This window comes from Artemia franciscana, chromosome 13, assembly GCF_032884065.1.
Source record: "Artemia franciscana chromosome 13, ASM3288406v1, whole genome shotgun sequence".
Classification (NCBI taxonomy): Eukaryota; Metazoa; Arthropoda; class Branchiopoda; order Anostraca; family Artemiidae; genus Artemia; species Artemia franciscana.
Genome location: NC_088875.1, coordinates 4,732,498 through 4,756,541, shown reverse-complemented (window position 1 = coordinate 4,756,541; position 24,044 = coordinate 4,732,498). Strand labels below are relative to the sequence as shown.

The window sequence follows — 24,044 nt, the reverse complement described above, 5'->3', positions numbered from 1 at the left end:
TAAGAATAGGCAAATATCTTGCTGCGCTGCTGAAACGTCACTCGAAGAACTTTGAATAAAAGCACAATAGAGGTCCTCATGGAGAGGTAGTACCGTTGTTACCTTATGCGCCAGCCGGTGTGGGAAGACCTATGTCCAAGAAAGAAATCCACATTTATCAACTAGTCCTAAAAAAAATCAAGTCCTGGAAAATCCAGCTCCACCCAAGAAATCCAGTCCTAAGAAAAAAAAAATACCGAGACATAGAAAAACCAGTTCTAAAAAAACCATCGAGACTTAGAAAAACCAGTCCTAATCAAAAAGATCGAGGCTTAGAAAAACCAGTTAGAAAACCAATCCTAAAAAAAATTGAGACTTTGAAAAACAAGTCCTAAAAAAGAAACAGCGAGAGTTAGAAAAACCAGTCCTAAAAAAAAGGTGGAAAACTTTCAAACGGTGACCGAAACACCTCGATCATTTTCACATAGAAAGGGAAGGTTATCTGTATGAGTCAAATAATGAAAATCCTTAATGGATATGGAATCATTTAATCTGATTCCATCTCGAGTATCGGAAATATGCATTTGAATATACTGCTATCACTACCAACAACTCAGTGCACCACCAAGCCACCTGAGGCCAACACAACTGGGCACACTCTTATCCATATCTGTTCAAAGTTTTAACCTCCCTCCCCCCATGAAGTTTCAGTTTTCTCAAATCTCATCCTTTCTTTTGACTTCTTCTCGTCCGATTTGAGTTCGACCTGTTTTTCCCTTAGATCCAGGGAAATGGCCTAAAAGCATGATCTTTGGCTACCTACTCGTCTTAATCTTTCTTTCATTCCTACAAAGTGGGATCTTACTATATTTTTCTTACTGTAGTTTGGTGTTTGTCAGATTTAGTTCTGAAAAATGTTATTTGGTCAGTCAAATTATTGGCTTCCAAATATTTTTTTGAATGGCAAACTTTTTTTTTCTTTTCTGGGGCTATAGGCCCGTTTTAAGGGGATTGTTTATAAACGAAAAAGGTTAAGAGTCAATCAACTGCTAAAATTTGTGAATGTTTCTTTGAAAAAAATTTTAAATCTTGAAAGTGAAGAGTCAAATTAACGCTAAAATGTTGAAAAATATATTCACAAATTTACAGATGCCGGTTTTTATATCTAAAACTATTATCATCTTTTCTATAAATATACCAATTTAAAATCAGTCAAGTGTTTTGACGTTAAGAAAAGCCAAAAAGCCCATTTTAGTTGATTAGACTTTTGAACAGTTGATATGATATCGCCCGCTGTAGGGCGTTTAATTATCAGCAGGGGTGGCCCTAATTCTATTTCAAAGGAGATCAAAGGCATGAAAATGCATAGAAACAATCTAAAACAACCTAAAAACAAGACGTGATGAAACCATCTGAAAGTGAAGAATTTTGATTATTTTTGAAAAGTTTGATTACCTCTACCTCGCCTTGGCCACTTCGCTGTAACTCATTGTTTTGCTTGTGATATCAGCGTGCTTTGCTTGTAGCAGCTCACATGGCGTTCACAGAGTTAGTATAGCTTTTCAAAGTGCGTGCTGTATGGCTCAGAATTTTTAGTCATTTACTATGGGTGTGTTCCAGAGGCCAGTTATAATTAATTATGAATTGTGTTGCGAGAGCAACACTTCGGTTTTGTCGTCGTTTTTTTTTTTTTGTTCCTAGCACCCCGATTTCAGCTTATTCCTAGAAAGTGGTAAGGGTCTAACCTCTGCGGTTTTTACGGAAAGTGTAGACCTTAGGCCGGATTGATGAATATGACTTTACATTTTGGAAAGCTTCGTAGAACTCTTGCCTGGGGCCAAAAAGGATGGTTTTTGCTTGTCCTTGAGCCAGAGCCTATAGTGTGTGAAGTGAAGAGGAGTTGTATAGCCTATGTTAGAGAGAACTATCTGAAGTCATGCAGCCAAGCTTTCGTTTCATCAAACCATGTTTCTGCTTTCGAGTGGAAAGCTCCGTTCTAGCAGGCAAGCAGGCAGGCACCAGTTTCAAATTGAAGATGGACTAAAATCTATAAGTGTTAACTATATGCGACAGTTACCCTGCCCCACAGCCAATATATCTTGTTTGAGTGATAAATAGAAAAATTTAGAGAAGCAAAAAAGCGGCATTTTCCCACGGGTCCGAAAGTGCTGCCGTGATTTCGGCTGAGTTTATCATTCGGTTTTTCGCACTTGGGATTGCGGTAGAGAAATAGTATCAGATGTGCCTCTTAAACTTTAAAAGTTCTCTCATTGGTAAAGAAATTAGAGTTTATCCTTTGCTCCTTTCTAAGTGATGACGTTAGAAAGTTGGCCTACGGCAAAAAAGTCAACTTTTGAACTAAGACAGATAGATTTTTTTTTTCGACGGCATTCGATAGCTTTTGATGAGCTGATTAAAGTATATGTCATCCATTTTTTTGTACAAAAATTCCTTCATGAGATATACTACCAGTTTGAAAGTTTAAAGGGGTTGACAACTTCAGTAGTAAGGTACACACTGAAACCAAAAATAGGCCGATACCAATTGTGAGACATATAGGGGAGTTGTAAGCAACAGTCGGCTGTTAGCTCATAATCATCCTCGGCAATGAGGGGTTCGCAACTCTTACTAGTTGGTGTACCTATTTTTTGTTTCCGTTGTATTTGATGGTAAGACCAATTTGGTTCCAGTGGTAAGACATGTAGGGGACTTGTAAGTAATAATCGGCTGTAAGGCTACAATCATCTTTAGCAATGAGGAGTTTGCAACTTTTGCGAGTTGGTGTACCTAGTATGTATTTTAGCATCCTTACAGATTAAGAACTTCAGCGTTTAGTCGCAGCGAGGAAACAAAACCAAAGTGTTGCTCTCGCAACACTTTACTCGGCGAAGCCGAGCAAAGGTTGCCGCAACACCTCACGTTGCCCATGCAACGTAGATCTAATTATTATTTTTGATTATCTTCATCCTAAAATGCCCTGTTAATGCAAGTCCAACCCTTATATGCTCATAATAAATAAAAGTGACTAACATTTTAGTTTTTTCTACACTTGTAATGCAAAACATGGCCAATTTTTTTATTATCCGATGTTTTGGACCCAAATAATAATAAATTCCTAATTATTATTAACGATAATTGGAATCTGGAACGCACTTAACAGGTTGTGTAATTTTAAAAGTTTGAATAGTTATAATATTGGACTGAACAAGCTATCAATTAAACAACTACCTTTCCCATACGGACTACCGAGGTCCTTATTGTTTAATATATGTCATTTATCTAATTATCTTGTTTATTAGGGGTGGGGGATGGTAGGAGGAGTCGGAAAGTTTTTTTTCCGACGAAGTGTATTAGTGTTTTAACAGTTGAAGCAGTTGACGAACCTCTTTTGGATCGCCCTAAATACGCTAATATGTGTCGGGACCTATTTTGATATTGTTAGTATTATATTCAGTTTTGTTTTATTAGTATTATATGGAGACCCATTTGTTAACAAAATTGTGACCCATTTGTTAACAAAATTGTGACCCATTTGTTAACAAAAAAAACATTTCCCAGGTTTTCCTCTTGAGTCCTCTATATATCTATTTGACGGCGGGTGAACTTTTGGCTTGTCTTACAGGGAAGTGCCACTAAATCTCGCCCAAAACCAAACAATAGCCAAAAAATGGCTATGGGAAAAAACATTCGAAAAAATATTTCCCATGTTTTCCTCTTGAGTCTTCTATTTATCTATTAGACGGTGGGTGAACTATTGGCTTATCTTACAGGGAAGCGCCACTAAATCTCACCCAAAACCAAACAATAGCCAAAAAATGGCTATGGGAAAAAATATTTCCCATGTTTTCCTCTTGAGTCCTCTGTTTATCTGTTTGACGGCGGGTGAACTTTTGGCTTGTCTTACAGGGAAGCGCCACTAAATATCGCCCAAAACCAAACAATAGCCACCACTTAGTCTTGAACTAGCGACCCTTTGGTTGTCATTTCGGCGAAGGAATAGGTTAGACTATTCGGACTTGCCTGCTCTACTTCAGAAAATATATATATATATGTATATATATATATATATATATATATATATATATATATATATATATATATATATATATATATATATATATATATATATATATATATATATATATATATATATATATATATATATATATATATATATATATATATATATATATATATATATATATATATATATATATATATATATATATATATATATATATATATATATATATATATATATATATATATATATATATATATATATATATATATATGTATATATATATATATCTTTACGGCGAAAGGGAAATTCACTTTAATAGACCAATTGCTTGTTATGAAATGTCGAAATGAGTTAATCGTAAAATGAGTTTTTAGTATCAAAAAATTGCTGGATTTTTTTTTTTTCAATAAGTGGTCAGAACACTTTATGTAAACCTTAAACTATCTGATTATTATTTTAGTATTGTCCCCAGTATATCGCGGAAGGCAAATTTTTTTTTTGTGCTTATCGATTTTGCTCCTTTTTAGATTTATTTTAATTGAATCCTAATTTAAATATATATCTTTTTACATTTTATCGTAGTAAACTAGTGTTTCAATTAGAGATTCTTAAGAGTAGTGTTGTAACTTTTTGTTAAATATTTTTGTAACTTTTTGCTGTAACTTCTCGTAACTTTATATGTTAAATATTTAATGAAAATATACCAGTACTGTAGTTTTTTCTGCCGAGACTAAGCAACTTATCTTCGAATGCAGACAGAGAAACTGGTTTTCAAAGAGATCAAACTTCTTGGTGTGGTCGATATAATTGTCAAGACTTTCATATATTTTCATGCAATAAATCACATAAAATATTTTGAGAGGTTAACAGCTTCATTTTTAATTCACACATGGAGAGAAAGAATCATAGTCAGCATAATATCTCTGCTTAACTAAAGAGCAATGTGGGCAGGATATATTATTTATTTTTCTCACCTTTGTGAGAAAAATAACTTCGTATAGAAGGAGTTGTCGTAGAAAATTAAGAATAATAAAGAAAATTAAAATAAAGAAAATAAATAAAGAAAATAAAGAATAATAATATAGAAACTTATAAAATAATAATTAGAACACTTTACGCAAACCTTCGGACTAAGGTTTTTTCTTCGCTTAACGATTAATGTAGATTTTCTTTTTGACGCTGATCTTGGCTAAAGTTGATTTAAAGGTTCTTTTTGCGCTAACTTATTAAAGATTAAGATAATATTTAAAAAAGTTTGAATATTTTCAATACAAAGTTTGTAGAATTATTTACTAATTCTTACTCATTCAATGCCATTTAAGGCTCTACTTGATGGCTTCGCAGACGAAAGTTTTTTCGCTGTGTAACGGCTTTGCGACTAAATCCATGATTTTATCTTAAATCCAAAGGTCTGAATAAACACGATGTGGTTCAAGATTGGTGCATCACAACCCTGTAGTCATTTCTCAATTAACCTACTTCTAAAGGCGCCTTGTCCAAACCGACCAGGGACTGCCAAACGGATATCTAGCCTTCCATACCCATCATTCAATCGCCAAAGGTAATAGACAAGCCTCTAATTTGCTATCGGAATAATATGATAAATATAATAATAAGATAAATATAAGCTGATATGGAACGATACAGCTTAACGCCCTGGTCTTGTCCTACCCGCCAAAGAACCAACACGATTCAAATCCAATTTCACACTGAACGAATGCTCGAACGTTTTTATTTTGTCTCGCAGCTGACATTTCGTCGCCTGCGAGATCCCATAGCCTGAAGGTGGAAATGCATACTTCATTATAGTTGAGCGTAGGTATATACTGTGAAAACGCTAGCTTGGTTGTTCACACGGTCTGCTTTTAAAATTCTTGAAAAAAGCGTTACGTCTGTCCACCCCTAGATAAAAACCTATTAAATTCATTCAGTTGATTATATAAATTTAACTAGCATACCTTAAGATATTTACTCGGTTTCAAAATGTCACCGTTTCTTAATTTGAAAATATTGCCTTTTCTGCTACTGGTTTTTATGACACTTGGTATTAACCAAGTGACATATAGCGATCGCAAATTCTGTCGGTCGGTCTGTCTCGGGTTTGCTAGTTTAGGCACTTTCGGATAAGCTAGGACGATGAAATTTGGCAGGCGTACGAGGGACCAGACCAGAATAAATTAGAAATTGTCATTACCCCGGTTCGATCATTTGGGGGTGAGTGGGGGGGACGGTTAATTCGGAAACGTTAGAAAAAATGAGGTATTTTTTAGCTTACGAATGGGCGATCGGATCTTAATGAAATTTGATGTTTAGAAGGATATCGTGTGTCAGAGCTCTTATTTTAAATCCCGATCGGATCCAGCGTCATTCGGGGGAGTTTAAGGGGGGGAATCTTGGAAAAGGCTTAGAGTGGAGGAATCGGGATGAAACTTGGTGGGAAAAATAAGCACAAATCCTAAATACGTGATTAACATAACCGGAACGGATCCGGTCTCATTGGGGGAGTTGGGGCGAGGGTTAATTCTGAAAAAAAGTATTTTTAAGTTACGAAGCAGTTATCTTATCTTAATGAAATTTCATATTTAGAAGGACCCCCTAACTCATATCTCTTATTTTAATTGCTTTGGCGAGTTTGGTGCATCTGGATGTGCTAGGACAATGAAAATTAGTAAGCGTGTCAGAGACCTGCACAAATTGACTTGATAAAGTTGTTTTCCCCGATTCGACCATCTGGGTGGGGGGGGGTTGAAAGGAGAGGAAAAATTAGAAAAAATGAGGTATTTTTAACTTACGAGTGGGTGATCGGATCTTAATGAATTTTGATATGTAGAAGGATCTTGTGTCTCAGAGCTCTTATTTTAAATCCTGACCGACATTAAGCCTCTGATTTTCCTTTTAAATCAATATATTGATTCTCAAAATTTTGCTAGAGGTCATGCCGTATGAGCTCTTGGCTCTTCCGACCTCGTCACAAGTGCCATATGAGCTCTTAGCTCCTGTTCTCTCCGAGAGCCACTGACTACTTTAAGAAAGTTAGAAGGCAAACTTAATGCCATGTGAGCTGCCTGTTAGAGATATTCGTTGGTTGAGGTTGTGTTGCTTATTTATGTTTTAACCTTAGATATGACCCGATCTTGTCACGCTGCTTTTGGTGATTTTGCACAGGATGAAAAGGGAATCAAGAAATTAGTCTCCGACGATAACGAGGTTTGACCTTTTTTTATACTTTTTTTGGCTTCTTTTTTATGCTGTTTTTGTATTTGTGCTTTACCATATATCACGGCTACTGCGTGAACACCTCGTTGATTTTTGTCTTCACCTCACATCATCAGTTTTTGCCAAAAATGTAGTTTTTGTCGTCTCCTCAACAATTTGATTTCTTCATAGTACAAGGTCTCCACACAGCAGCCGCGATATGGGCTATATATCCGCTAATATATTGCGTTTTGTTTTAAGGTTTTGTTTTTTATATTTTTATCAGTTTTATTCTGCACTGAGGACGGTCAAGCGGAGGTCTTGGCCGAAATATTTGCATAATTTTTCAATTTTTTCACTGGTTGTTTATTGTCCTCGTTTTCATTCTTTCTTTGCGATTTTATGTTTGATCATGATTAGCCAGTGTGGTCTTAGAAATTATTTACTCTTTCAATTTTATTTTTTGTTATCCTACAATTACGATTTTTCAATGTAAAACATCTTTGAAATTTGCTTTATTTTTTAGATATAAAAAAGTTCAATATTGGTTGAAAGTCGTTTAAAAAAGATGAATTTTCTATTTTTTATGCAAGCCTAGATCGCTGCAAGAAAAGTCTATACAATGTCACAAGTCTGGCTTGGTAAATAAATAGATCTTGGGCTGGTGGATTCAAATCGTTTGTCCTACGACCTACGGTACTACGGCCTGACTTCAGATCAGAAAGACCACCTGGAAAGGATCCACTACCGAGCTCTTGTAGTAGATTCTAAATCCCCCAAAGTCCCTTGTTGCTCCCTTTTAAAACAGTTATCCCTCACAACTCTTTCGGTACTACGGCCTGACTTCAGATCAGAAAGACCACCTGGAAAGGATCCACTACCGAGCTCTTGTAGTAGATTCTAAATCCCCCAAAGTCCCTTGTTGCTCCCTTTTAAAACAGTTATCCCTCACAGCTCTTTCGGCACGCCGAGATGAATTGTGCTTGAAGTTTGGTATTATGACAAATCGACAGTTTCATGAAATTCTCCCCCTAAAGCATCTCCTTTCGTGGCAACACTTCTATTTTATGTTTGATCATGATTAGCTTGTGTGGTCTCGGAAATTATCTACTCTTTCAGGTTTATTTTTCTGTTATCCTACGGTTACAATTTTCCAACGTAAATTTATTTACTCTTTCAGGTTTATTTTTCTGTTATCCTACGGTTACAATTTTTCAACGTAAAACATCTTTGAAATTTGCTTTATTTTTTTAGATATAAAGAAGTTCAATTTTGGTTGAAAGTCGTTTAAAAAAGTCGTTTAAAATAGAATTTTTCTATTTTTAAGTAAGCTTAGATCACTTTGCAATTTAATTTTAAAAAAACAATAGAAATGTTGAACTTCACGTGTTGAGCGCTGCGGTAGCATGATGGATAGATCTCTAATTAGCAATTTGGCCCAGAGCTTTATTCCAGCTGCTTGATGGATTGATCTTGATGCCACAGGTGGCATGATGGATTGATCTCTAACTAGCCATTTGGCCCAGGGCTTTATTCCAGCTGCTTGATGGATTGATCTTGATGCCACAGGTGGCATGATGGATTGATCTCTAATTAGCAATTTGGCCCAGGGCTTTATTCCAGCTGCTTGATGGATTGATCTTGATGCCACAGGGGGCATGATGGATTGATCTCTAATTAGCAATTTGGCCCAGGGCTTTATTCCAGCTGCTTGATGCCACAGGTGGCATGATGGATTGATCTCTGCTTGGGAAGATGGGGCTAGGCGCTGGATCTTAGCTGCCGCAGGAACTATGCTAGAACCTTTTTAGTCATTCAGCGTTGTTAATCTATAGACTAAACAATTGGCGTTTAATCCCTTCTTAGGTTGAATTTTTACAACGTCCTTGATATTTTACACTATTTTTGGTATCCACTGACTTTTTCCAAGTCTATAAAATCCTAGCTGTCATCAGCTATTTTGCATGAGGTTAGTCCGCAAGTTTCCCTCCTTAGACTCCCCGCCCTTTTTAGGGATTGCACTAATTGCGAAATAATTGACAATATAAATGGTGTCAATAAAATAGTTAGGTGTATTTGTTTTGAAAAAAAACTCCTAATTACCAGGGATGACTAATAACTTCAGTATATATCCTTTGGTATTACTTAGGACATATTCTTTAAGCAAGAAACTGTTACTAAATGAAACAGAAAAGTGACCTGCTAGATTTTTTTTTATATATATAAAAAAAGCAAGAGTAATGTTTTTCCAGGCTAATAAACTGTGATTACGGGGTGAAAGACTGTTAATCAGTGTGTCTGAACTTACCAATATACCAGATTCGTCTTTTGCGAAAGCTACAACCATAACTTTGATTAAGCTCTTCAATTTGACTTTAAGCCTTTCTTTTTCCGCTTATCCACTCTGATATTTGCTGCTTTGTCACTCTAATTAAACTACAGAAGCTTAATCGACCCTTTCCGTTCCTCTGTTATTTCACCCTTTATTTCATTTCTTGTCAATTTTTTTCAGTTTTATTGTTTTGATTTTGTTTAATTACTTTCTTTCGTTTGTCGTACTTCTCTTATTTTATTTTAGATTACAGTTGACCTTGAATGTTTATTAATGCAGATAAATGTTTATGTTTCTACTCTATAAATATTTGAATTTACGGGTAGGTAGATAATAATTAGAATCTATTTGTTAACCTACTAATAAGTACATGAAAGTTTGTATATAAAAGCGAAATATATTTCAATGGCGGTGTTTAAATTCACCTGCAACTGTAGATTATTACATATCATTTTTTAGATTGAATTGAATTAGATGGCTCCTCCTCTCTTCCTGCAAGGACTCAGGAGGCTTTTTATACTGTAATCACTATACCACTTGGTTTATATAAGATTTATCCGATTAATATCCTTTAGAACCTTGCATATCAACTTAAGTCCATCAGCACAGTCACTGCTCAAGCCTGCTCCACTTAGTATGTCACTATTCTGTCGAATTCTGTTTTTCCCTAATAAATTGTCTAATTTATTTATTTATTTATTTGAAAACCCGTCAATCATACGAAATGAAAAAGACGGAGCACGAACATATAAATATAAGAAAATATATAAGAACATATCAGAAGAGACATAACTAGAAAGAGACTCAACTAATAAAAGGGCAAACAAAATCGCACTAAAATGAATAAAACGAAAACAGATCTATTGTAAAATGAGATTATACCAATCGTGATCTACTATTTTAATATTGTGTCTTTAGATTACATTTTCAACTGCAACATGAGGGTCGGTTATATGATACTTTTTAATGAGGATTGAGTTTCTGTACCAGGGAAGAAAACGTAGGAGGTATTTAGCAAAACGGAAGAAAAGTGCACGGATTTTAGACAATTCAGCCTTCGAGAATAGTTTCCAAAATGGTGCCAGGTACAGAATATGAGGTAAAACAGTAGTGTTATATAGGCTGGCAAGGAGGGGGCGGCTAAAACGGAATTTAGCAGAGACTATGGAAGCATACGAGCTGGAGATTCGTCGATTGAGGTGTTTGATCAGTAGAAGACGTGTATGCCTTAGAGACGAGCCAATAGGGACTCCGAGGTAATTTATGTGGTCAGCAGTATTCACGAGATTTTCACCAAAAAGCAGTGAAGGCACGTGTGGTGTTTTTTTGCCAATTGAAGAGAACTATCTCGGTTTTCTCAGTGTTAAAACTGAGGCCAAGTTTTAGATATTCGGTTTTAAGCGTTTCAAAAATGTCAGAAGCTTTTTGCAATGTTCTACTTAAGTTCAAGACGTCGTCGGCGTAGCATACTAAGGAGGTGTCTATAGAGGAAAGAATGCATGAGGTTGGGCATTTATCTTGTGCTTGAAGAACATAATTATTGAACAAATGAGGGGAGGAGACAGCTCCCTGGCGGGCACCCTTCAAAACGGGGATCAATTTTTCATGAGGCCGGGGAGGCAAATTTTTGTCGGGAGGAAGCTTTAGGCGAATGGACAGCCTCGAGTACATATCACGTAGGGATCGAACTATGCAGGGATTCAGACCTCGTTGTGAAGCTTTTAATAACATTGCAGCGTGTATGAGTGAATCGAATGCACGGCTGATGTCATGACTAGCTAAGGCTATGCTCTCTCCAGAAAAATCCGCATCGAGTAGCACACTCACTACAGCCGTCAAGGCATCGGCACAACCAGTGCGGCGCTTAAATCCGAATTGACGTGGCGGGTGTAGCATTTAGTTTCCAGTTCATTAATGAATAGAAGCTCGAATAGTTTACATAAAGATGTGGCGACTGTAATGGGGCGGAAAGACGAGCATTTGATTTCATTTTTCCCTTTCTTCGGAATGGGGGTTAGATCCCCTACGCAGAAAGATGAGGGAACAACACCTTGCGTGAAGATCATCTGCATAAGAAGCGAAAGATGCATAGCGAGAACCGAACCACCATGTTTAATATGGATAGCGCTAACACGGTCAATTCTGCAAGAAGACTTATTTTTCAACCGACGAATTGCTTGAATAACGGACTCTAAACTGACAACAAAATCACCGTGCGGAAGCTTATCAAGGAACTCATCCAATTCTCTCTCGTACATGTCTTCAAGCTGGGGGTTAGGAGCAGCAAATTCACTCGCATAATAAGAATACCAATCCTCGACGGGGATTTCAGATGGCGACAACAGAGGGGTAGGCTTTGCCAAAGATACAGACTTGAAAAGAAAATTTCGATCCTGTTTTGCACGGGCGGAATAGCTATCAACGAGAGATTTGCGGTGGAGGGAGAGCGCCTTCGAGAATCTACGCTTCGTAGTCAGTCTGATGCTATTAATGGTACCAGATCTTGGGCGCCCACAATCTTTCCATACCGAAAACCAGAATTTTGCTCGATGACAAGCGGCTACCAGCGAATGATTTTCGGGCCATTTTTGCACCATCCCTTTACGAACTTTTACTTTAGGTACCGCTAACCTCTCAGCATGAAGGAGAGCGTGACAAATTTCAGTACAATAAATATTGAGACAAATTCGGACTTCTTCTTTAGAGAGATCTTTCGGTTTTTGAAGGAGATTAAAGGGAATACGGATTTTATTAAGAATTTCTTCTGTCGCCAGAGCAAATAGTTGCTTATCAGCCTTAAGCCAATCAAGACGAAATTTAGGCTGTTGAGTTTCCTGGCGGGTTTGGTGACCATTCGAAGAGACAATATGTACAGAAGACGAGACAGGAAGGTGGTCAGAAATTTGATAATCCGTTACTACCATAACATTTTGAACAGTTAAATTATGAGAAATGGCAACATGGTCTAGATTTGACACACTGGAGGAGCTGTGAATATATGTAAAATCCCTATTTTTTCCTACTACAGCAAGGTAATCACCAAAAAGATTCGTAATCAAAGAGGTACGAGATGATTTTAGAGAAGAAATCTCAGAAAGGTTGCAGTTGAAATCTCCAATTACTACACAAGAAAAACCCTGGCGCTTAATTGTAGATATACATGAATTTAGTTTCTTACAAGAAAGGGCAAAAAGACGTTCTGAACGTTCATCTTTATAATTTGTTGGCAAATACACGTTAATAAACACAACTTTCAATTCGTACTGCGAGAAAATTGTCAGGCTTTTCGAATAGACTGGACAGAACACATGACCGAACAAACGTAGCTAGGCCTCCTGAAGGTCTTCCTCGGCTGCCGCTCCGTTTAGCTGGGACTTTGTAGGCCTTCGTGGTATGATTCAGTTCTTGCAGGTTTTCACTTTGCACGGTAATAAAGCGCTCTTGAATGCACACTACATCATGTTCGACACTTAAATCACTAAGGATCGGGAGCTTCTCAATGAACGAGCCATTGCTGTTCCATGAAATGAAGCTATAGCACTTGCTCATGATTTCTGTAGTTGCCTGTTTTTGGGACAACTAATACTGTAGCAGGTATGACCCGGCACTTTACACTCTACACAAAAAGGGAGTTTTGAGCAGGGAGCTTCGCGCGTGGAAATGTGCTCATGCGAGCCACATTTTGAACATGTTGATGGATTTTTACAGTTGGAAGCTAGATGGCCTATCCTGTGGCAGTTGAAACAACGGTACGGAAGGAAGACAAATTCTTGGGCTTTTAATCGTTCGTAACCAATTCTAACCGAGTTTTCAAGAAAAACTTCAAGATCACTCCGCGTCTGAAAATATACTTTATATGTTCTCGACTTTCCACACTGGGTTACTTTCGTATATTTTGGTATTAATTCTTCGAGCTTCGAGTGATCGATATCCTCTGGCACGCGCTTGACCATGCCGATATAAGCAGATTCTTTTAATGAGGCATTTAGGCTTGGGCTTGATGTGTTCATAGTTTCAAATATTTTCTTGGCTGCTGTCTTAGTTCGAACAACAAGTTTCCACTCGTTTTTGGTGCACTTTAATTCCGTAACGTCTTCCACAGAGTTCTGGCACATGGAGTCCAAGAAAACCTTGCGTTCGTTTGGGCCTTTAAGGTCAGTTGGTGGGTTTTTCACCATAACAGTGTATGACGGCTTTGAGGGGGGTGCACAATTTAAGGATTACTGAGAGGGCTTAGCCAGGCTCATTTGCGGGTGGGTTAGCGTTCCTAGAGCACCGTCCAACTTTCTAGACATTTCGTTTATTTTAGAAATAGCTGTGGCGCTAACGGCATCGCCTATTGCAGGAACTTCACAGGGGCTGTGAAGCCCCTGTGAAGGGGCTTCACTAAATTCACACACTGTGAATTTAGGAATGTTCACTTTTTGCTTCGCGGCGTTTACTAAGGTTTTCGACATTTCGAGAATATTGTCCTCATCTTTTGCACGGATTACTACTCTATTAGGCTCATTAAGTTCTGTATGGAGAATTCGTTTAGCTAGTATAATTGTCTCATGGTCGTAGTAGCCTACCGCTGATTTGATAATTGATTCCATTTTAATGCCATCGTTAAGCGCTCTGCTAATGAAGTTCAATACTGCATTTAATATCAGTTTCTCACCCATCTTACGAGTCCCAAAGACAATCCAAAAGCATAGTCCGTTAAACCGGTTCTGACGTCAAAATCTTGATAGTTATTGTAGGTCAGAAATTCACTGTAGGTACTTATCAAGTTCAAAGTCCCAAGGTATTTGATATTTAAGTATCGATTTCAAATTCACGTAGTAAAAATTTCAATAGCAAATAAATCTAAACAATCGGATAAATAATGTCTCTAGAGAAATCACACAGGTTGAAGCCTTATAATAAATGTCTCTAGGGAAATCACACAGGTTGAAGCCTTACTCAATTGAAAGGTTAATATCCAAAAAGAGGTGTTTACTGAACGAACTCTGAATGAAGACTGATATCCTTCCTCCTGTCTTCTGTTCCTGCACATTCAAATAAAAAGCGCTCTACAGTGTCCTCATTTCCACAAAATGCACATCTCGGGTCTTCATTATAAAAACGGGCTGTATATTTCTGAATTCCTGCATGACCTGACCTTAGTCTAAATATTACCCTGGCTTCAGATTTACTTAGAGCTCCATATATATTTCCTTTTCAAATTACCTTTCTTTCTTTTGTATAATTAATATATTTGTTGAGAATGCACGACTGTTCTCGAATGTCCTTATTTTCAATTTCTTTATCAGTTCACCAATTTGATTAACCATTCTGGGCGTAACACTTACAAATGTTTGTCCGTCTTCTATGGATGCTTGTTTTGCTGCAGTGTCAGCCTGCAGCAAAACAAGGTCTAGGTACCCAATCCAATTGATGGTTACTCCCTTTTCCAGTAGTTTCTGTAATTCTTCATGGCAAAAAATCACTTCGGGAGCTACTTTATTTTCTAGATAAATATTCTTGATTGCCTCCAAACCACTTTTTGAATCCGAACAGATTCTATATATTTTCACCTTTAGATGCAGAATCTATTAAGTATCTCACTGCTTTGCAGCTACTTCTGCTTGAAACACAGTAGTTATGTCACTTAACTTAATCAATTTAACTATATTCTTGGAGGGGATTACTAAAGCAGCCCTCACTTTATTGTTCACTTTGGATGCATCCGTGAAGATATCTACGGTGTCAAGATATTGCATCTCTTTTGTCTTCTTGAATGACTGATCAATTCCACTTTCTGACTTGAGAAAGCTCCGTAGAGTTGTCTTTCTTTCTCCAAAAGCTGTCCTTAAAGCACTGTATTGAATAGTTCCCATCTCCTCTTACACAACGGCTTTGACGCTGCCATATAAATCATTCCTCCGTATTCCAATTTTGCTCTTTTGTCTTTTATATAAAATTCCATCAAAAAGTCAGGTTTTGGGCCAAAATTTGTTCCACATAACATTTTCATAATATTTTAACTTTTGGCACATGCTTGCTTTAACTGTCGTATGTGAGCTTTAAACGTCAGATTTCTATCAATGGTAATTCCAAGCCATTTAAATTCATTCACGATTTCAATTTGCTCCCCATTTAGAAAAAGGCGAAGAGCAGAGTACTTTTTTCTTCGCGTGATTACCATTGCTTTTGTTTTATGGACCAAAAACTGCACACAATTTACCTTGGCCCACATTTCCACTAATTTATTTTCCCTGGGCCACCCGTTGCCCCTCCTCAATACTTTCACACACTATCCACATTTCATTATCATCAGCAAAAATTCCAGCTCTATCCTCTTCTGTATCCAGTGGTATATCAAATTCACTTATGTTGTTGTAATCGGGCCCCAATGAGGAGCCTTGTGGAACACCGCGTTTTCTCAATACCTTTCTTTCCGAATATGCATTACCCACTTTTACTGTCACTTCTCGTTCTTGTAGATAATTATAAGAAAATCTTAGTAAACGTCCTCTAACATTTGCTGCAATAACTCCTAGTATATGTCGATGAACCATACTATCAAAAGCACTACTCACATCAAAGAAAACTGCTAGACAGATTTTCCTATTTTCCAAACAATATACTGCGTCATTTACAAACATCTGTAACACTTCTATAGTAGATCTGTTCTTTCTAAAACCACATTGAACATCTTTCAAAGTGTTTGTTTTATCCACTTTCCATGTAAGCCTCTCCTTAACCATTCTTTCATAGACTTTTCCTAAGACAGGTAGTAGAGTAATCATCCTTAAGTTTTCAATTTTTGAATTATCTTTGCCTTGTTTAAGAATTATAGTCACTACTCCATCCTTCCATATTTTTGGAAATTTTCCATCTTCCCAGGCCTTGTTAATAATTTCTAACAATGTCTTTATCTAATCGTCACTTAAATGTTTGATATACTGTGGGTAAATCATGTCAAAACCTGGTGCTGTTAATGCAAAAGCTGTCAAAACCTCTACTGTAAAATTTCTATTATAATCTATATAATTTTCTATTGTGGAGAGTCTCATTACCTTTTCAAATGTAAGTTGTTCCTCATCATTAAAATCGTCTGGTTTTCCAATCACTGACTCAACAAAATCTAATGCTTTATTCGGTTTCTCTTGTTCTTCTACTAACTCCTCTCCATTATAAATCAAGGGTGGGTTACCATTATCTTCTTTCTTCCCTGTAATCAGTTTTTTCACACATTTATGCACTCTACTTGCAGGTTGTCGAAAATCGAACTCCGAACTTATCGAACTTCTTCAGAAATTCTCGATACGAATTTTTCTTTGCATCCACTGTTTGGCGCCTAAAGGCTGCATATTGTCTTTGACACATTAGAAAGTTTTCAAAGTTTTGGAACTGCCTGTACCTTCTCCTTGCCTCTAATACTGTTTCTTTGCAACTATACATTCATTATTCCACCAAACACTCAGTTTACGGTGAATAGGAGCTCTTTCACTTTTTGGAGCCAGTTCTTGTGCTATTTCTAGGAGTGAATTTTGAAATGTCTCTATTTTCCCATTGACATCTTCACAACAGTTCACTCGTGACTGAACGTCTGTTTCTTGTAATTTATTCTTAAAAGCTTCCCAGTTAATCTTCTTTAAATTAACTTTACTAGGTTCTTCATAATTTTTGCATATACTTTTATCTTGAGAAATCTCTACCAAAATTGGAAAATGATCACTATATAGGGTAGATTCCTTATCACTTGTTATTGATACTTTTGACGCAAATGAAGCTGACCCTATTGTCACTGATCTTCCTGTTCTGCTATTGATCCTAGTTGGTAAATGCTTTGGGGTAAGCAGGCAGATATCTGAGGTTTTCATTGAAAATTCAAAGATTGTTTTTCCATTTCTATTATCATTTCCAAATCCACACCAAAGACTATTGTGCGCATTTAAATCTCCTATAATCAATAGTTTCTCGCCTCCAGGCACCGTTTCTATAATTTTTTCTAGATCACAATCACTTAAGAGTAAGTTACCGTCTGCTATATAAATATTGAATATATTCAGGTTTAATTTACTTTAAGATGTAGTTTGTATCCAACAACCTCCATTTGATAATCCTCCTGCATTGACAAATAATTTGGGATATAATTTATTTCCTTATCAATTCCAATAATCACTCCACCTCTCTCCTTATTCCATCTATCAAATCTCACTATTTTATAATCTCTGAATGATGGATTTATATATGGTTTCAAATAAGTCTCTTGAATGCAAAACACGTCAATATTATTCTTAATGCAATGGGCTAGTACTAGATCCTTACTCACTTTAAACAATGATCTTGCATTCCAAGACATAATTTTTATGTTTGATTTAACAGTCATTTATTTATATTCTGGTTCAAAATAAGGCTGCTATTCATTTGCATGATTCCCAAACTTTCAATAAAATTACAGAGTTTGTCTTATTTTTTCTCTGATAGGCAAGTTCTCTATGCTTAAAATTTCTGGTGACAACACTAGACCAATCACAATCTTATTTATAGTATTACTCACTATTCTTTGCTGCATCAGACTATTTTCATTATCCCAAAAAGACACGTTGATTTTTGCTTGTTCTTTATATGACTGTTGGTTAGTGACTTCAGCATATGACCTATAAACTATTTCAGCTCTTCTAAAACTCATTTGATGTATTTCTGCAACTTTTAGAAGTATTCCTTTGTCTGACACTACATTGCATTGAAGTTGATGGGTGGTTACCATTACAATTGATGCACTTATATAATGATGTTTTATTTTGTAGATTGTTGTTCTTCATTTATATAATGATGTTTTATTTTGTAGATTGTTGTTCTTCATTTGACACAGTCCAGATGCATGCTTTCAAGCACATCTTAGCCAAATTTCTTCTTTAGCTGGGCAATATTTCTTTGCATGTCCATATCTTTGGCACTTATGGCATTGTAGCAATTGTTTCTTATATCATGTACAATCCGCCTCCTCCCCCCATCCAGACCCCTGGAGGAAGGAAGTTATTTTCAAATGCTATCAATATTGCTAGACTGTCTTCCATTTTTCTAGTCTCTGTCAAATCTTTGTTGCCTTTTGGCCCCTATTGTAATTGGGCTATCTAAACTACCTAAAATATCATCCTCTGAAACGTCAAGGGGTATTCCCTTAATTATCCCTCTTACTGTCTCACGTCTTCTTTTGGATTCTATTGCCAAACCACACATTTGACTTTGCTTCAAAATTTTCTCAGCTGCCACCTCATTTTTCACAAAAATAACCATTTTCCTTCTTTCAGCAAAAACTTCAAACTCAAACTTGTTTTCTTTTAATAGTTCTTTCATGCACTTTGAGAGTCTGAAATCTTCTGGTAATCTTCTTGATTCCTCTTCCTCCTTTACTTCAATGACCATTCCAATCTTGAAAAGTTCTTCTTCTGGTATTTCAAATTCTTTGTGGACATCTGATTTTGTTGACACCCACTGTCTCTGGTTTGGCTCCATATTTATCCCTTTCTTTCCATCTTTTGGAACCTGGGATGAGAGTCCATCCTTATTCACTGAATTAAACTTTTTCGTTTGAGGTTGTTGACACTCCGTATCTGTAGCTCTGTTTTTTGTAGCTAATTTGTTGTCTATTCCAGTGTTCACACCTTCTGCAACATAAGGTTTAATACAATCAAACATGTCTATTTCCTGTTCACTATATGCTTCTCTGCTTCTTGGTAAGGGTGGATACTCCTGATCAAGTAGTGGGCTGTATCTATTTTGCGTGGGTACCATTGGTACATAGGATGATACACTGGGCAAGCACATGTTATTAGGGCTATTAGAAGGTTGGATTGGTATAAACATTTGCCCGTACTGGTTAACTACAGGCACTGTTGTTAATCCTTGCATATTTTGGTAGCCATTGGGCATTTTGACTGGAGCGCCTGATGGCTCCATTATTGTCCACTTTCCTCTTCTTGCAAAATATATTCTTTAAGTCTTTCCAAATTAACAATATTTTATCTCCTTCCACACTACAACTCTAGTCCATCCTTTTCAACTCTGTGGCGATTGAATTGGATAACTTTAAAGTGTCTAAAATTCACATTCAATAATTTGCTTTAATCTTTTCTTCCCTATCTACTCAGTTTTTAGATTCAACCGGTCCTTTGTCATGTTTGAATTTAAATTTTGTGTCATAACATGAACCCAAAAATTAAGTTATCTTACTGACCTATGAAACTATCGTAAGAGAAATAGTGATAAAATAGTAAAAATGTTAAATACTATTTGAAAGAAAATAGTTTAATAATGATATATCAAGCAAGCAAGATACAGAAATTTATTTCTGATGAACTACAATTATTTATCATGTTTTTTCGTCGTTAGTTTTAAAATTCTTAAACTTATAATCATTATCCCTGAAACAAATTCATCTTGCTTTAGAAAGACACTGGGATTCGTATTGAATATGAGTACTTACTCCTGAAACATTTTTTTTTTTTTTTGGACTGTATGGAGGTTTGATCGGTGATTTGAAGTAATCCTATAACTATTTTTGTTAAAATTTAAACTAAAATTACATTTTTTTTTTTTTTCTGATAATCCTGGTTTTGAAACCCAGTCTATTTAGAAAAGTAAATGACATTTAAAATCTAAAAAGTAAATAGCAGCATTTGAAATACATAAACAAAATATCATTTTGTACAACGTTTTATTAGTTTTTTCTGTTATAAAACTCAGTTTTCCAAAAAAAAAAACACAACTTAGAAACAATAGGGAATTTTTCTCAAAACAATGGAATTCAATTCATGGAATATTTCGGCCCTATGTTTAGCACAACACCAGAAATATACATATAAATATATATATATATATATATATATATATATATGTATATATATATATATATATATATATATATATATATATATATATACCATATATATATGTATATATATATATATATATATATATATATATATATATAGCCTTTGCATCATACAAAAACAGAAACATTCCAAAAACAAGAACTTTCGAGAAGTAATAGAAATCAAACAAAAATTGAGCACTTATAAGTCCTTAAGCAGAGACATGGGTGAATCTCATGTTAAATCTCAACAGCTTTAACAGGATTTTAGTAGCAAACTATGCTGTGCAAACTAATATAAAAATCAAATCATTAAAGATCATCCTGAACTGAGTGCTAAATACAAAAAAAAAACTGAATGCAACGCTAAAAAGTACAAAGAGATTTTTTTAAACCTATTTCAACAGTCACCCTACATTCAATATGCTTTTTGCAATTGATATTTGTAAATTTTGTTGTTCGGTAGCCATTTGTAATTGTAAAATTGTGTTCAAAGGCCCTTATTGAAGCCTATCAAATTAACGTTTTCTTGCTGTGCTTCAGACCTAAATAAATTGCATTTCGCTCTTTCCTAGATAGAAAATTCTTGGTATATTTACCTATCAGGATAAATTAAAATTTCTTATTGGAGTTTTCTTAAAAGTTCTGTAAGGTGCAAGATTTTTAATTCTTAATTTTTATTTTTATTTTCGACAATAATTTTTTGTATAATAGGAATAACATAAGCGTAAAAAAACTTATTTATTTGTCTTATTCTTATTTTCTTATTCTTATGTTAAAAAAAAAGTAAGATTTTTCAATAGGACAGAAAAAAAAGCTGATTTACACGAAATCAATCTTCTGTATATAAAATCAAATGGATGTCTGTGTGTGTGCGTCTAATCTGTAAGCATTGCTATACTGCTCATCAGATCGCCAAGCCACTTTAACAAGTTGTTAAGTACATTCTTGTGAAGGTTTTAGGTATAAAGTCCCCCCCAAGACCCTCTTAATACTTTTCCCACTTAATAAAATTAAAAACCTCAATATTATTCCTTGACAATCCCTTTCTTACAAATTGTTCAGATTTTCTTGATATTCTAACATTTCTCTCATCTAACACACTTCTGAAATGATAAAACTTCTTTTTGAATGAATTCTTTGAATTTTGTCTACAACAGTTTCGTTAATGTGGTACTCACAATAATACTTTTCAACTTTAAAAATACTGTCGTTATTTTACGTAATGGAAAAATTTTCCTGGGTGTGGATTTTCTATATTAAAATGAAATTATTTGTCTATCTTTTTCCGATTCTTTGCACATCCAGTCAAAATAAATCAATTAGGTAATTCGTATAAATTTAAAAGGCCATCTTATGCCTCTTTTGTGTCTTGTGTGTTGTTATGTGACATATTATGTTGAATTTTGTTAAATGTGTTTTCTTTCGATGTTCTTTTTTTATGTAATGTTTGTTTTTTGTTTAAGTTAGTTTTTCCCCGTTGATGAAGGATTTCGGATGCGAAGCCGTTATCTTTAAAATCTTTTTATTATTTTTGTATAAATAATTTTTTTGCTTATTTTCACTGTCTTATTAAAAAAAAAGTGTCTGTTCTTTTATATATTTTTGTTACAATTGTAAAGTGAAAAGTAGATCTGTCTAAAAGTTTGTTTACGTAGTAGGAAATCAGTATCAGGTTAAGGAATCTAAATCGCTATTGGCTCAGGAGAAAAGAAAGGCGTGGTCTATTTTAAGAAAGGAAGACGTGGTCTTTTCTAACCGTCTTATGCATGAATTAAAACAAAATGAATCTTCTCTCTCTACAGTGGGTGTAACCCTTCTTAGATTAAGTATCCTTATGACTTTGTTAAACAAAATAACACGGGTCTATTGGAACTTTATCATCCTTGGGCTGATTCAGGGGACATCATCATCGTTAAGACTTAAGGAATCTAGCGACTAAAAAAATATATTTAACGATTATGATTGAAAAATCTGATTTAACTGATTTCATTTCTTTTTAGGATTTCGGTGAGAATATGGAAGAAACACATGCTAGTATATCTGCAATAAGTGTTAAGGAAAGTTCCAAAAAGCCGTCCGGCAGTGCCAATTATCATTTCAGAAAAGATTATATAAAGGCTGACAACACTGTTGATGTCTAAATTTTGCCCGAAAATGAAGCATTTATTTGAAACAGACTGATTTTTTTTTTAGTAGTGGAGCTGACGATTGTTAACTATTCTCAGTTCTGAGTAGCTGTTTACCAGTGTCAATTTTATTTTTAATTTTAAGTGGAGAATAGTTTTCTTATAGGAACCAAGTCTAAATCCTGGGCAATTGCCAAAATTTTACTTTCTTGAGCTGTGCACCGGTATTTTTAGAAAAAGAACGTCCACGTTCCGTTTGCATAAAATTAGTTGTTCTCCAATAGTCGTAATTTAGCTTCTGATGATTTGTAACACTAGTGGAATAATTTGGTTCATCTCTCCGCCCACCCCTCCCACTACCACCGTTTATTCGCCAAAATCAGAAATTAGAATTAAGAATAACATTCCATATGTTATTTCAAGAATTGAAAAAAAAAACAGGATGGCTAGTTTCGACTTATTTCAAATCTTTACATACTTATAACTATTTCAAACATTTATTTCATAAAAACATTTTGTATATATTCATTTCGTTAATTATATTTATTTCGTAGAAAAGAATACACTGCCAGGTACCATTGCTGGCAAGTGTTATTCAATTCAATATTCATATTTTATCGTATTAGATGGAGTTTTTGTCCTCGGTTATACAGACAATTTTTTTTAATAAGATGAAAAAAGCTTAATATTATTTAAAGTTCTTTAAGATGAATTATTATATTCAGAATTAAAGATTGTCCCATTTCCATTCATCCCATTGAAATTAAAAACAAGGGTTTTATCTGGCAATCCTTTGAATCACTTTGGTTTTTAATATTCGAATACTTTTGACTTGATTTATACCACGGACATCTCTTGAGGCTGCGGTTAAGCTATTTCCTTATTGCGCTCATGGAGCTGCTTCCTATAAGATGCCGTGCGTCTGCTTGTTTCAGAATGCATAAAAGGTCAATTTCAAAGCTTCAATCCAAATACTTTTGCCTACCTAATATTGACCCTGACCCGAGCCACTAGCGGGCGCACTTGACTTATACTCCATATTTCCTCACCATCATCATAAACTACCAAATTTTTAATGTGGTAATAACCTGTTATTGACAGCTAGAGGCATAGTTTTGAATTTATTAAAAGATAGTTTCACTTATAGTATGCTAAAATTCAAGAAAAAACTATACTGTTGAAAATTGCAAAAACAGGATTTGTTATGTTTACTACGCAATATTGCCATCAGATTTGTATTTCCACGGAGGTAGAGGGTTTTCCCTAGGAGGGGAGGCTTTTTTACCAGGAGATTTTATTGATGTTTAATTGGAAATATTGGTTTTGTGTTTACTTTTTATATATTAAACAGTTATGTGGCAACGAAAGTAAGGTGTAATTGCTATTTGGTAACAGGTGCGTTACGTTAAGATTATATATTTTACTTCAAAAATGAGAAATACATATTTCTTTAATAAAATACTGATTATTTATTTTTCATTTTTAGAAGGAAAACCTGATTTTGGGTCATGTAAAATGCATATATCATTGGGATTCACT

The 24,044-nt window shown here is 35.2% G+C and overlaps 1 protein-coding gene across 1 annotated transcript in view; it reads left to right on the top strand.

Moving 5' to 3' along the window:
- LOC136035059 (neurofilament heavy polypeptide-like) overlaps nt 1-23,872 on the top strand; it is a 78,996-nt gene extending 55,124 nt beyond the window's left edge. Inside the window, exons 10-11 of the mRNA XM_065716656.1 lie at nt 7,125-7,210; nt 22,380-23,872. Of these exons, the coding sequence (XP_065572728.1) occupies nt 7,125-7,210; nt 22,380-22,520 (227 nt within the window). The 3' untranslated portion in view covers nt 22,521-23,872. The remainder of the gene's footprint in view (nt 1-7,124; nt 7,211-22,379) is intronic.
- The last annotated feature ends 172 nt before the right edge of the window (nt 23,873-24,044 follow it).